Here is a 14,323-nt window from a genome sequence, read left to right as displayed (position 1 = left end):
AGCTTATGGAAATGGTGCCATGGCAAATGTGTGCTGTAAAAAAATTAATAAAAAAAAATAAATAAATAAAAAAATGTATCTAAAGAGATATTGGAGCGTGTGACTTTTTTTTTTTTTTTTTACCCCGACAGTGCATAAATTGCAATTACAATTTAAGACTGAGAAGGAATTTAGACCAGGAAATCAAAGCCACTTGTGGAATATGTGATTTACACAACAGCAGCTGAAATATTAATCATACACATTTCCTTTTTTTGTAAAGTCTTGTGGCACTCAGACGTATATGGAAACATTTGTTTTTCCCCTCAACTCTTTATGTAACTGTTGAATAAGAATAAGATTGTGTGGTGATTGACGGTAAACCCCGATTTAAATTGTTATACATGAATCGGACCTGAGATGGTGATTGAAGCGCCGGGGTCGATGGCGCCGCTGTTGGGTCGTACGCAGTACCGGCGTGGCGCTGTGGTCTTCACTTTGAAACATACTCTCTTGTCTGACGGGTTCGTCAGCTTCAGGTTAGCCGTGACGACATCTGTGAACGGACCTGAGGAGACAGGACAAGCGTTTAGGCGTCAGCGACCTAAAATTACAGATTAAAAAAAATCTATTTACAAAAATTAAATTAAAAAAAGGTGCCACACTTCAGCCTTGTCAGTTACCTTTTAATGTGTAACCACTAGTGATTGATTTACAGCTATTAACGAGACACTGGTTGAATTGAAACGTTTGGTAAAGGCAGGCACAATGATTTATGAGATACACATTTATTAAGTACTATTTATTAAGTACTAAGAACAAAGTAATTATTCGACAAAGTAATACCAAGCGTTTATTTCACTAAATCAGACCACATACAAATCTTATGATCAGGCATTGAAATATTTGTTCCATATATTGTATTTTTTTCAGTGCTGCCTAAAATACTTTGCTGGGTCCAAATCAGGACAGCAGGTCTAGTCTTATATACCTGGTTCTTTTCCCTAGTAGCTAGCTACCTCACAAACCTTCTTGCACCGCAGCAGTAAACAGCTTCCTAACAACAATCATACAGGCTAAACGTTTGAGAGTAAAGACATAATTACATATCCGGTAACCAGACTAGACAAAAACAAAACAACAGTCAAATAAGTGTTAAGAATGATGCACAGTTTGTAAATTCATCAGCCTAGAAGGCTTTATTTTATTCAGGACCATCATCTAAACACGGTTGAGAAGCAGCTTTTTCAGCTTGAATATTAAAGTCCCTTGTGCTTCGACAGCTTGCAATTGGGTGTTACTCGCCGTAATTACTTCACAACTCTGAAATCTACATTTCACGCCTATTCGGATCGGTGGCGACGTTTTAAAAAGGCTACAAGAGGTGTAATGGTGGCATCTGGACAGTTTTCGGCTGCTACTCAATTTGAAGGACCCCAGAAGGGAGAAAAATCTCCAAGAAGCAGCGCTCAGATTGAACACGTCTACACTTCATTAAACATTGTTAGCCTATTTGGGGGCTACTGCACTATTTTTTTTTCAGAGGTATATTTAGGGCTCGGTGTGAATTGAACATAATCCGGAAGATGGAAAATAGATGAACCACTCAGTTAAAAAGTGGCTGCTTAGCTCTCACAGCAGCAACGCAATGGCGGTATGACGACATGTCTTGAGGAGGGCTTTCGGGTGGTTTCACTGGCGATCCACTTAAAATGAGAGCTGTGGTGGAGATTCCCAGAAGTTCCCAATGAGGCATTTTCTTAATACATGCAAAGCCAGAGGAGTGAAAAGAGAAACCCCACTAACTATATAAAATTATGGGTTGTCACTGTAGCAGATATACAGTCAAACGTTTGGAAAACCACCTAGTACTTTCATTTTTGAGAGACACAAGCATGTTCCTTTTGTTTATATGCAACAAACTATCATTTAACAGCATGAAGATTTACTTGGGGAGAAAAAAAAATGCTCACGTTAAACGTTATTTTGTACTGGGAAAAAAAAAAATCCTTCCTTAGCATGAATAACAGCTTTACACACTCTTGGAATCTGGACAGTTCGTTTCTCCAAACATTCAGCTGAAATACTTTGCCAGACCTCTTGTAAAACTTGTTGAATATTTCTTTCTGAACTTGTGACCTTCCCAAAGCTGTTCAACAGGATTTAGGTCTGGTGACTGGGCAGGCCAGCTGAAAGTTTGCTCTCTAAATAACGTTTACAGAGCTCGGACATGTGCTTCAGGTCAATGTCTTGTTGTTTTAGTGAAGTTGATTCTAATTAGCCGCAGTCCGGACGGTATCGCATGGCGTAACAGCGTGGAACGAACTGTAGTCATTTCTTTTATTAGGAACGAGTCTCCAACCTTTCTGTTAAAGAACATGCCGACCCTGCGAGGATTCAGTTGCATCCCACTTCATGAAGATCTCAATTATTAGACTTTGAGGATAAACAACTTCTGCATGATTTTACCCATAATGCATTATGACTGCAGATTACCCCTCATTACTGTACAGCTCTCCAGACCATGAAGACCACATCTGACCAAGTCTTCTAGCATCACAATTTGTCAAAATCACTCAAATCCTTATGCTTGTTCTTTTCTCCTGCTTCTGACACATCAACATTGAGGACAAATGGCAATCTTATGATTAATGCTATCATATCATTTTCACCTCACCGGTCATAATGCTATAATGTCAATATTATATCTGGCCAGTGTACCTACTAGTCATCTACAGTAGTGTCTCTATTTCAACACATTTATTGATTTTGTCAATAACATAGCAATAGTTCTTATAGGATTGTAGTTCTAAAAAAAATTAAAACTATAATAATATTTAAAATAAAATTCACTTGCTGCCTAATATCCCCCACCCACTAACAGATGCCAGGATGAAGAGATAATCATAAGCGGTCATAATGTTATAATGTTATAATATTATGCCTGATTGGTGTACATTGTTGTGTTAAAGAATACTACAGAACAGTGAAACTAAAAGTCAGTTTTATGCTAGAATGCCCCCTTTAATAGAGCCAGTTGCAATGGAATGGTAGTTGTTCATTAGTAAAGAATTCTGTGTTGTTGACTAGAAGGTTGAGATTTCTCTGAGAAAGTAAAATTCTTCAATAAAATCACGTTACATAATACCTTAAACAACAAAGGGACAGTAAAATGAGGCAACGATGAATTACAGATCAATAAAAAGTGTAAGAAGGTGAGGTTATAAGGATAAGATAAAGATAAGCAAGGGTGGAGGAAATCATCGATTTATTGGCGAGCCCAATGGGCAAAGGGGGCTTTCCCTTGCGCAATCTGGTGTAACTGACTAATGTCAAACTTGTCAGCTAAAGCAATAGAATAATTTATGATAAGACTGGTCATTAAAGAGACAAAAAAAAAAAATAATCTTTTATCCTGTTCAGAGTTTCTAACGCCATTGCGTCTGCTTCAACCAAACGTCAGCTAGGCAACCTTTTCGGTGATCTATTAGTATCATCACATAAAAGATATGACTTTATATTACAGAAAAGTGTTGACCTTATTATAGGAAAATTGCACGGTTAAATCTCAAGGATCCTTCAGTAGCCAGGGGACAGGACGGCAAACTGGGCTTGGCCAATCGCATGAGGCTGTGGGTTTACGTATGTGGAAGAGGGTCGATAGTGCTTTTCTTTGCAAGTTCCCAGCGCAAGCAAAAGATCAAGAACACACCAACGCCCTGCTTCATGTATCTCAGTAGAAGAACATCATATTTCCTGAAATAGATCGTGTAGGTTAAAACGGTAGGAAAGGTAAACGTCGACCTGGTTTTGTTTCCTCGTTAACTTGTGTTTGCTACAAAATCTAAAGTCTGAAAAGCTAGATAAGAAGCAGAATTGAAGATATGACAACACCTAATGGATTGTAGTAAGTGATTGTAGGTCATTACGTGTTATTCATTAACGCTGCTCATTTGAAGACAAATCCGTGTGGTAATAGAATACAACCTGAAGCAATTTACGCATCTCATCGCATAATACACACTACAGTGCTGTGGCTCAAACATTTTCGGAAATCATAGCAGTACACTCATATGTGATGTCTGAACAAACTGTTCCAGATTTAGTTCTCCTCGGCTGTTATAATCTCCATTCTTCTTGGAAGGCTTTACATTCAATTCTGGAGTGCTGCTGTTAGGATTTGCCATTTTAACTCTAAGAGCATTACAAAACCACGGACTGAGGTAAGGGTTCTAATTCTTTCCCCCACAAATTTGGCAAACTAAGTCTCCATAGATGTTGGATTAGGAGGAAGACCCACAACGGGGGTCTAATGTTCATGACTACACAAACCTTTGGCCATGTCGTGTGACGGTTGTTCTGTAGAATGCGCTCACATTGCAAAATCACCCGCTGGTGCTCAAACGGATTGACTGAAGTTCACGGCGTATGAATTGCACCGTTGTCATCTTCTTGATAAGCGTTTATTAAGCCCTTATTCCCTGGCTACTTCTGGAAAAGACCATGCCCACAAGGATCGAAATGTTTCATCATAGTGAACGGGTGATTCGTCGAAAAATTTGCAAGGCAACCTACACCTAAGCCAAAAAAAAAAAAATGCAGCAGAACAGAGCCAGTGCATTTTTGTTTCATTTGTCACCTGCCTGCATAGCAACTGATAAAAAATTAGTTAATGATACTCAGACTTCTGGACCGTACTGTTGCTTATCTGCCTTTTAGTTACTGAACCAGCTCCATTGTTTCCCTGCGATTGTTTGCTTTACAGCTGGGCGTGGTGAAGGAGCGGGTGTTTCGCTGGTGACATTCCAACACTGTCGCTCTGTGCAAAGTGAGAGACTTGACAACATGCTTCGGTTTTGCTCTAGAAGGCACCAGTCATCGAAGCATGGCGCATTATATGACCGAAAGTGACAGCAATACAATAACATTGACAGACTTTCTCTAATGAATACAGGCACATGCCAAGTTGCGTGCTTCAAGGAGAATGTTTTGACCCGCAAGACAACTTCTGTGTTCCTACTAATAAACTATGGGCAACCAGATCTCTCTTAATATACATGAAAAGTATATGCATGTAAATTTGAGACTCTGGAGACCTTTGATGGCAATTAATGACAAGCTAGCTTATCAAGCTTCACATCGTTTGAGGAAGAAATTCCTTTAGACAACCGCAAAATCCTTTTCCTTTCTCCAGTAACGAGTTCATTCTTATCCGTTATCGTTTCTATAGTAACCACAATGTACACAAGAAGTTCATATGGTTGATACGTTCTGCAAGGAGATGTTATGCATTTTTCAAAGGAGTCTGCTATGCTAATGCTTTGTAACTGTCAGCTTTTAGTCACAGGAGAGGATTCATGAGAGACTAAGATGCGTTTTCGCTATAAGAACTACGAGAGAGGGGGAAAAACTAAGCTGTTTATATTAAAGGTCGACCGATAGTGGATTTCACCGATACCGATAGTTAGGTTGAATTGTACTTGCCGATAACCGATTAATCAACCGATAGTTTTTGTAATAGATATTGGCTAAAAAATAAAACAATTAACGCTCCATGTAACATAGTACTGAACTTTATTACCAAAAAAAGTACTGAATCATTAAACTGTGTTAAAGAAATCGATATGAATATATTAACTGATAAATATAATATAATTAATAAGCGATTAATAAATATAGTATTGCGCTCTCCGTGCAGCAAGCGATCTCGCGTGAAAAAACTAACAGCAAGTGCCGTCAGTGATTTGCCTCTAGAGGCCGCTCTCGTAATGACAGCGGACCGTAAGCCGGAAAAACTGTTCAGTATTGATTTTTGCCTACAGCTGATGGTTCCAGCAATCAACCATCAGTGCCAATTAATCAATCTGTAGTTTTTATCTACTGACAGGAAAGTAAATAGTCTTCTGGACATTTTACAAGATGTAACTGTAAATAGATATGAATGTATGACGTGTTCTTTAAACAAATATATTGCCAGAAATTGCTATAAATTACTATACTGATTGCATATAAAGTTCTACTATCAATATGTTTTGCTTCGATATAACTACACACCGCTGAGCTCCACGGCTTTGCTCTCAGGCCAATACAAGGCACATCAATTAACTCCAAGTTCTGTAGATCTTATGACCGAGCATGACTCGTATTAATATATCAGCTGCCATCAGGTGCGCTCCAAAAAAACAATCAGATGAAGTTAGACTTGTTTTGAAAGCTGAGCGTTTGAAGCTCGCCTTACGAGAACAAGACGGCTTGTGTGTTGCACAAGCACAAAACAAAATATGCTAAACGAATAAAAAAAACAGCGTAATGCTATTACATAATGAGTTTCTTCTCTCTTAGAAGAAAAAAAAAGAAAAAGAATAGCAAAAAGCCTAAGAGTTTAAATCAAGCTGAATACTTGGGGCACTTGGGTATAATTCAGGGCTTTCTCGCTGCAATTAAACCGAGCTAGAGTTTACTTGGAACGAGACAACCTCCTGCTCTAGCTGTTTGGGTTCACACCCGAGTGTGAATGTTGCGTTCTCACCTGCCCAAGAAAATCGCGCTGAGCAAATGATTCAAAAAGGTCTAAACACTGAAAATGGCGGTAAAATTATATAAGGGCCGGGTCTGCCGAGATCAACTAGCGAGTAACCGCAGGCTCACCCGTTACGGACTCATCGTTCACCGATAAACATCGGTAACGGCTGAAAGGCTGATGGTAAACCTGATCTGTGGCTACGCGTTAAAAAATAACAATAAACCCACATTCTCAACACAAGCCTAATCCCCCTGGGAGAGCACGATTGTCAGGCCAATTTACTTACTAAAAATGAAGAACAGAAAATAATTTTTAAAAAATCGCCCCCGAAGCCATGCTGCACAACCCAAACATAAATGAGCACATCAAACCGGTAAACAGAAAGAAGTAAACAGCAAGCATCATTAGAGAAAAATTCTTCAAATCGCGTACGGCTCAGACCAGCTCGGAGTCCTTCTCAGGTCACGGCACTGTGATTAAAAGCATTCCAACCGAGGAGGCGCCGGATGAAAGATCTCCTCCTACACTACACCAAGAAGCAACAAGTAGACAAAGACCTTTTTTTTTCTTTTAAAGCATAAAACAAGCAACGGGTTTGTTAAGTTTAACTGGACTTGTTACATTGCTGTATTTGTGCGAGAGCTACCATCGACATCATGATGTGTTTTGCTTTCAGGAGGATGCAGCAGAAGACGATCATTTTTCATAAATCTGGGTCGAAGATGATTTGTATATGGGCTCTTTTCCCCCTTTGAGTCTATTTATGCTTCAGCTTCAATGCTTGGGGGGGATAATGGTTTGTAGCTCATTTCCACTGAATGCCAAACCACAGCTTGGAAATAAATCTGAACCAAACATGTCGTCGTTGAGTGACTGAGTACGTGTCCTTCCCCCCCACCCCATTGCATAACGCTACCTGTGAAAGTTCTACTTTATATGTAGGAGTAGTGAAAACGGTCCTCTTAAACCAATAATAATAAACACATTATATTAAACTAGCTGTTAGGATACAATTTCTCACTCACTGGATTGATCCGGTTTGTTGTATCGCTATAACAAGCAAGAAACAAGGGTGTCAATACTTTAGAGCCAATCCAACAGCATTTGACAGATTCTGATAATGAGCATGTGCTTCCGAGATAATAATTTTACCGTATTTTTCGGACTATAAGCCGCTACTTTTCTCCCACATTTTGAACCCTGCAGCTTAAACAACGAAAATCTTTGTCAAATTCAGTGGGTGTGGCTTATATATGTCCGGAAATTACATTCATATGTACTAGGGCTTGACGATACAATATTGTTACTGAATTGTGTCACAATATCTGAGATTTTGTGGAAGTGATACTGTTTAATTTTTTATATATTTACAAACTGAAAAAAAAAATTATATAATATATATATCTGTCTCCTATAAAACGTCCATTTGTTAATAAGCTGAACAGTCTATTTATTTTCTGTTCATAATCTATATTATTCTGTTGACAGATCGTAAGCAAATGTATATATTGTGATTTATATCATGTATAATAGTCATTATATTATACACTTATCCCTCATCCCAAAAATGTTCCAGGATCCATTAACCAGGATATTTATAAAAAGAAATGTTTGTTACAACATTGAAAAATGGGTCCAGAATGTAGTAACAGGATAATAGAGACATTTCACAGTACTTTCACAAATCACTTTTCTCGAGTAGGAACTGTAGCGTGTATGTTTTTATACGCACACACACTATGTTCCATTTCATCCCTAAACTAATCACTAGAGTTGAGTTTAGAGCAGAGCTGCAGCTATCGATTAGTTTAGTAAACGAGTATTCTACTGATTATTCCATCGATCAATCGAGTAATCGGATAAGAAGTACTTTAACTTTAAGTGCAATACTAAATATACGAGAGAAAATAAGACGGGCCTCCAGGGAGGGTGAAAATGAACTAGGCAATATTTAATAGCTATAGAACTTGGTGACCTGTTTTTCATGCAGGATGCGGCACCATCCATTTAGCTTTTACTATGCGTGCGTGGATAGACCAGCATTTTGTTGGCTGGGACGATGCGGACCTCATGAATGGCCTCCAAGAAGTCCAGATCTCACGCCATGTGATCTTTTCCTGTGGGGCTACGCGAAGGAGGAGGTGTACAGGACAAAGCCTCTCAAACTGGGGGACTTGGAGGCACGGATTCAAGAGGTTCTCAGCAATATGCCGAATAACTTCCTTTGGAAGACTGACTGTACATTCCATTCCCGGCTGTTTGGGGAAACTGGGTGACGACACTGGTGCCTACGTTGAAATTTAAAGGTTTGCTTTCATTGTCCTTTGTAATCAAGTACAATATAAGTTAATAAATATGGATTAGACATATAGACGTATTACCAATTTTTAAATGTATACACACACACACACACACACACACACACACACAGTATAGGGACTCACAAAGACTACCACCTATTAATTTAATTAAATTTAGCTTAATTTGATTCTGTTATGAAGCTGAAATGTATAATTATAGTGCCTATAATTTTGTTTGTTTGGCAATGAAAAACTCCCTAAGATGAGGAAGAAACTTGAGGAAGAATCATTTTAAATATCCAGACTAAAAAGTGAACCAGTCATCTGAAATCCCATTTATTACAGTTCCATCATTTTTGAGATTTACTATTCAGCACTTAAATGCAGAAATGTTCATGCAAACATTGGTCCTAAGCCACTATAGCAGACTGTTGATATCGGTCAAAATCCATCCTCAAAGTAAAAACACTTATGCTGCACCCTTAGTTCCCAACACCTGTCCTAAATAGTATCTGAGATTAGAATGAGAGTGTCCCAAACACACAGCATAAAGGCAACCAGAAGATCGAGGGTGGATTTTCAAAGTGTCGACCCATTCAGGTGTAAATGATACGTGGACAAAATTCAAGAAAATGTTAAATGAAATTATATAGTATATAAACTACAGACGCTGCCCACCTTACAGATTAGTTACGTTCCGAACGACCATGAATTTGTTCGTAAGTTGTTACTGTGTTCGTTATTGACAACGCATATCTCCTAATAATGTAAGAGCTATAAATACTATCAAATTTACAATAAAATCTACTAAAACAAATTAAAATAATCGAAATACTGTACACAATATTTTGTATTAAATAATAAAAAGTAATAAAAGTGTACATAAAAAAATTTACTTAAAAAAAAAAATTCATTGGCCCCAGTCCAGTGCGCATCATGTAGACTCGTTACGGTCGACGAATAGCGGCGGCTCTCCTCCGTTTTGAATTTTTTCGACTCAACAAATTTCACTTTCACTACGAAAATTCGTTAAGTAAATGTTCGTAAAGTGGGGAGCGCCTGTATATAAGAAATTATGAATGAAGCAAATGTAAAATCCGACATTTGTCTGCGTTGACAGTGGACGTTACCCGGTAGCAATGCGCTGATCTTTTGCTACACGCTTATAGGAATGTACTCTTTTTGTACCAATTCTTTACTAATCTAGAATCCTGTAAAGGGATCTCCTAACGTCATTTTTTGTGAAGGATTAAAAACCCTATGACTCAGTGTTGCACAATGCGCAGAGTTATTTCCGTCATTAAAAGCCTTCTTACCGTTCCACATTCTTAAAAAAAAAAAATAGGGATGCATGTTTTACGCATTCGGATCAGAAACAGTGAAGATGCCAACACCATGACTCAAACTATCGCCTACACTGTCGCAATGCTTTTCCAAAGGCCAGAATTGTAACAGATATTATGATGCACATTTATAGATAAAGATGATTCAGCAAAGTGCTGTAGTACTTAAGGATGAACTACTGATCTTGGACAGATTTGGCATTGGTCCATTATCCATTAGTGTAGAATTCATTCTTTAATAAATCACTTTACAGTTCAGAGTCGCTTTCTGTGCAAAATGGCGTCCAGCAAGTCCCCTATTATTCATCTTTAAAGCCCTTAAATCTCCAAGTAAAGATAAACAAGACCTGTACATATAGACCACACAAGATTATGTGTTGTGGATAATAGAGGTAGACCCATAATGGATTTGACCGTTAGGGATAGCTAGGTTGGATCGTACTTGCCGAGAACCTATTAATCATCCGATTTAGATTTGGAATAGATACTGGATTTAAAAAAAAAAAAAAAAAAAACATTCCATGTAAAATAGTACTGACCTTTATTACAAATATTTAAAAACAGTACTGAATCATTAAAATTAACTAAATGAATAAATATGAATCTATTAATTATATTAATGAATATTGAGAAAAATAAGACATGCATTCAAACAAAAGCAAAAGTTAATAAATAAAAACGGTTACATCCAAAAATCAATAAAAAATAAAATAAAAAAACATGTGGCATCCATGATTCGCCTCTAGCGGCCGCTCTCATACTGAATAACACAACCTGGAAAAACTATCGGTATGCATTTTTGCCAAAAATAGTTCGAGCAATCATCTATCGATGCTAATATACCGGTCAACCTCCATTTGATAATATTCTGCTTTTTCCAAGACTGACTAACCTTGATAAAAAGTTATCTACAATAAACTACTTGAAATCTTAACGTCTCAACACATCATCAGCTTCAAAATCTGTCTATAAGCTTGATATTTTTTTTTTACCTTCTGCTTTTACCTCATCACCTATACATTTTCACAAAAGTAACTGACTGTATAATACCTAGTGATAATGACTAATTGGGTTTTTTTTTTTCATGAGAGCCAAGGTCTCATCATTCTGGCCTGCTAAACCACTGTGTCACTAGACGAGGTCGATTCTAATGTCGAATCGGGTGCGGAAAGCAAAACAGGCTTTTGAAACCTGTCCTGTTTGCTAAATGGATTTGTGATTGAATTCAGCTTCCATTTGTAAATTTAATTCCTTAGAAACATCCACGCCCCTCAGTGACCGAGTCCGCCAAGATATGCACCAGTTACTCGTGTTGTACCGGTCATGAGGCAATACGATTTGCCATTCGAACATTTCATGCCTGAAGAGTTTACGCGAACATACTTTCAACATTTAAAAAAAAAAACTGTATGATTATGTTTGCATAATTGGGGGCATTTACACTTTCATTTGAATAGGGAAAAAAATCTGAATAGAACAATGATATTACATGTAATTTTTACAGCACTAATTGCTGTAACTGGATTTTCAGCCTCGCAGAAGGACAACGTAGCAAAACTACTCTGTTCTAAAAACCCTGTGTTCTCTTTCACTTGAGTGGCTTTACCATGTCTTCCACACTCACTCTGTACCAGTCTCCCAGGCTTCCTTGTCTCTATAAATAACACAGAGGGGGTGAGGGAAATAGAGTGAGACAGACAGACAGACAGCTCAAGAGAAAGAGGCTGATAAGGAGAAGGACAGTGACTCTGTGAAAAAGAATCAGAGAGAACACATAGGTAGAGGAAAGGAATAAATGATAGGTGAGCAAAAAAAAAAAAAAAAGGATGACAAACAATGAGAGCAGAAAAAAAGCCAGAGATAGCAGACAGAGAGAGTGAACGATGGTGATAGTACACTCGTATAGAGCAGTCCTGCTGCTGTGCTGCTGTTTATAGCTCAGCGGACACAATCGTTCGGGCCTTTCCGAAGCTCGAGCAGCAGTTCGGTGCTGAGAGAAACATGTAAACAGAAGCTAACCCGAGACGCTCCCTCCTGGACCGATGAACTACGGGAGATCTCAGTGCCCCAGTTATACAGGGACACTCGACTCAACCTGCACCTGCAGGCATGGTTTACTGCCAGATCATGTGACTAATGCTGGAAAAAAACCAGTGCAGGTCAGGACAGGTGGGGTTAGTTAATGTATGACCAGAGGTGTGAAATGTTTAAAAGGGGTATTTTATAAATGGCATGGCGCAGTTTTCGGAGTGGAAGGCGCTGTCCCGGTGATTCCCATTCGTATCTTCCGGCTGAAAAATCGGACCAGAAATTACAGTGATGATCCCAATTTTTTGGAAGTATCTACAATCTGCACTATAGACTACAGATAAGTATCACAGCATCCTAACCTAATTCAGAGGAAACACAGCTCTGTACAGACTACGATTAGGCTATAAAGCATGCAAGGTAGCTGAGGTGTTGAGCATCATCAATGCCCTAATCACCACATGATGCTGGCTTCTATTATAAACACAGAGTAAAGGAGTGAGAAAGATCGCCAAGGATGCCCAACAAACAATCCTAAAGAAATGGTATCACAAGGGACATGATCAACTGAGCTCCTATATTTCTGGTCTAATCACTTGACTAGTACGCATCACAAATGTCTGAACGATCCAGACAGACAGACAGACGGATAGTCCCAAAGAGAAATCAATTAGACCAGACTTCAAATGCTTAAATCAGACATGATTTGTTTTCTAGAACAAAACGTCAAAAACGAATATCTGGAAAATATTAATTTAGTTATTAAAACTCGTTTTTCATGACTTCTTATCTCTAATCACGTGACAACCCATATCGCTGGTCAAAAGGAGGTCATGTGACATTATCGCGAGATTTCATTGGCCGAATGTTTACATCGCCCTTTTCCGTGTCATTCATACATTCAGGCTTATACAGTATACTATAATCTCCCAGATTTAGGAGAATTAAATATATATGATCATTCTTATGACTTATGCTCGAGACTTTTGGAGATGTTAAATCACAGGTTTATAAGCGCGTGTGTGTGTGTGTGTGTGTTTTCCCGCAGACTGCGGATCTTGCATAATTTAAAGCCATTTCTACAAACTGCTGAATGTAGGATAAATGAGAAGTCTGAAATGTGCAGTTGATCTGATGATGATGATGATGATGATGCAGAATGGATCCGCGCACACACCCTGCTTCCATCCACGCTAAACCCATCAAGCCCCATTTGGCTGCTGAACCCCGCCCTCTTCTGAGCCTTCATTTCAAGACTGTGGCTCTATTTAACAATTAAAATATATATTTTATGAAAATAAATAAACAGCAAAATGTCATGGCCAAGGTTTTGCTAGATTGCAAAAAAAATGATAGTTGAGCCCTGATCAGTGTCTTCTTGTAATGCACCTTATGTGACAGAGCATCAAATATTTATCGAGCCTCCCTTATGTGAGAACCTTCAAGTCCAAAATGAGGAAACTAAATAAAATGTAAAAAAAATACCGTATTCGGTGATAAAATGATATTTGTATTGTACGACCGTGGATTTTAAAAGAAGAATTAGCCTCCATCAGCACCTGCTAGTTCGCTAGCACCATCCACGTCGCCCCTGTAACCCTATCCGCACCGACTAGCTCATGCTAACGCTGGCGTCAGACGCTAGTTCATCAATTCGTTGCCAAAAAAAAAAAAGTAAACTGAAAATGACCCGTGTGTAAGTATAAAAATGATAAAATCTGCCAGGGAAAAATAAAATATATTTGCGGTTTTGCTGTATCGCTGTAACGAGTAAGCCGGGCGTATCCGGTGAAGCTAGCCGGGGTATGGTGAGTGTAAGGCCGCATGGCGACGTCACTCGAGCCCGGGGATCCGCAGTTGCCCCGAATTCTCCAGCCTCCAACATGGCGGCGGGAGCGTGAAATCCGTCTCTTACTTTTTTTCCCCCGTCTTTAATATATCTATACTTACTCCAAATTAGATGTCAGTCGCGGGTCAGAAGCGCAAAGGTCTTACCTTTGAATTTGAGATCAATCGGAGGATCGAGAAGGAGAATCTGCTCCAGTTTGGACATGTTTATGTCGGGGAGGGGATTCGCAGCGCCGGATCGCCGTTTCCACAGAGCCGCCGAGCGGGAGCGCGGAGAAATCCAAAGCCCTCACCACTGGCGC

General features: G+C 38.9%; 1 protein-coding gene across 1 annotated transcript in view; it reads right to left on the bottom strand.

The window, feature by feature from the left end:
- The window catches only part of vapal (VAMP (vesicle-associated membrane protein)-associated protein A, like), a 20,361-nt gene extending 6,038 nt beyond the window's left edge, over positions 1-14,323 (bottom strand). Inside the window, exons 1-2 of the mRNA XM_046876529.1 lie at positions 14,169-14,323; positions 395-547 (exon numbers count right to left, since the gene is read on the bottom strand). Coding sequence (XP_046732485.1) covers positions 395-547; positions 14,169-14,226 — 211 coding nt within the window. The 5' untranslated portion in view covers positions 14,227-14,323. The remainder of the gene's footprint in view (positions 1-394; positions 548-14,168) is intronic.

The sequence above is a fragment of the Silurus meridionalis genome, chromosome 20 (genome assembly GCF_014805685.1).
Source record: "Silurus meridionalis isolate SWU-2019-XX chromosome 20, ASM1480568v1, whole genome shotgun sequence".
Classification (NCBI taxonomy): Eukaryota; Metazoa; Chordata; class Actinopteri; order Siluriformes; family Siluridae; genus Silurus; species Silurus meridionalis.
The sequence above is the reverse complement of the archived record's forward strand: the minus strand, read 5'-3'. Positions and strand labels throughout refer to the sequence as shown.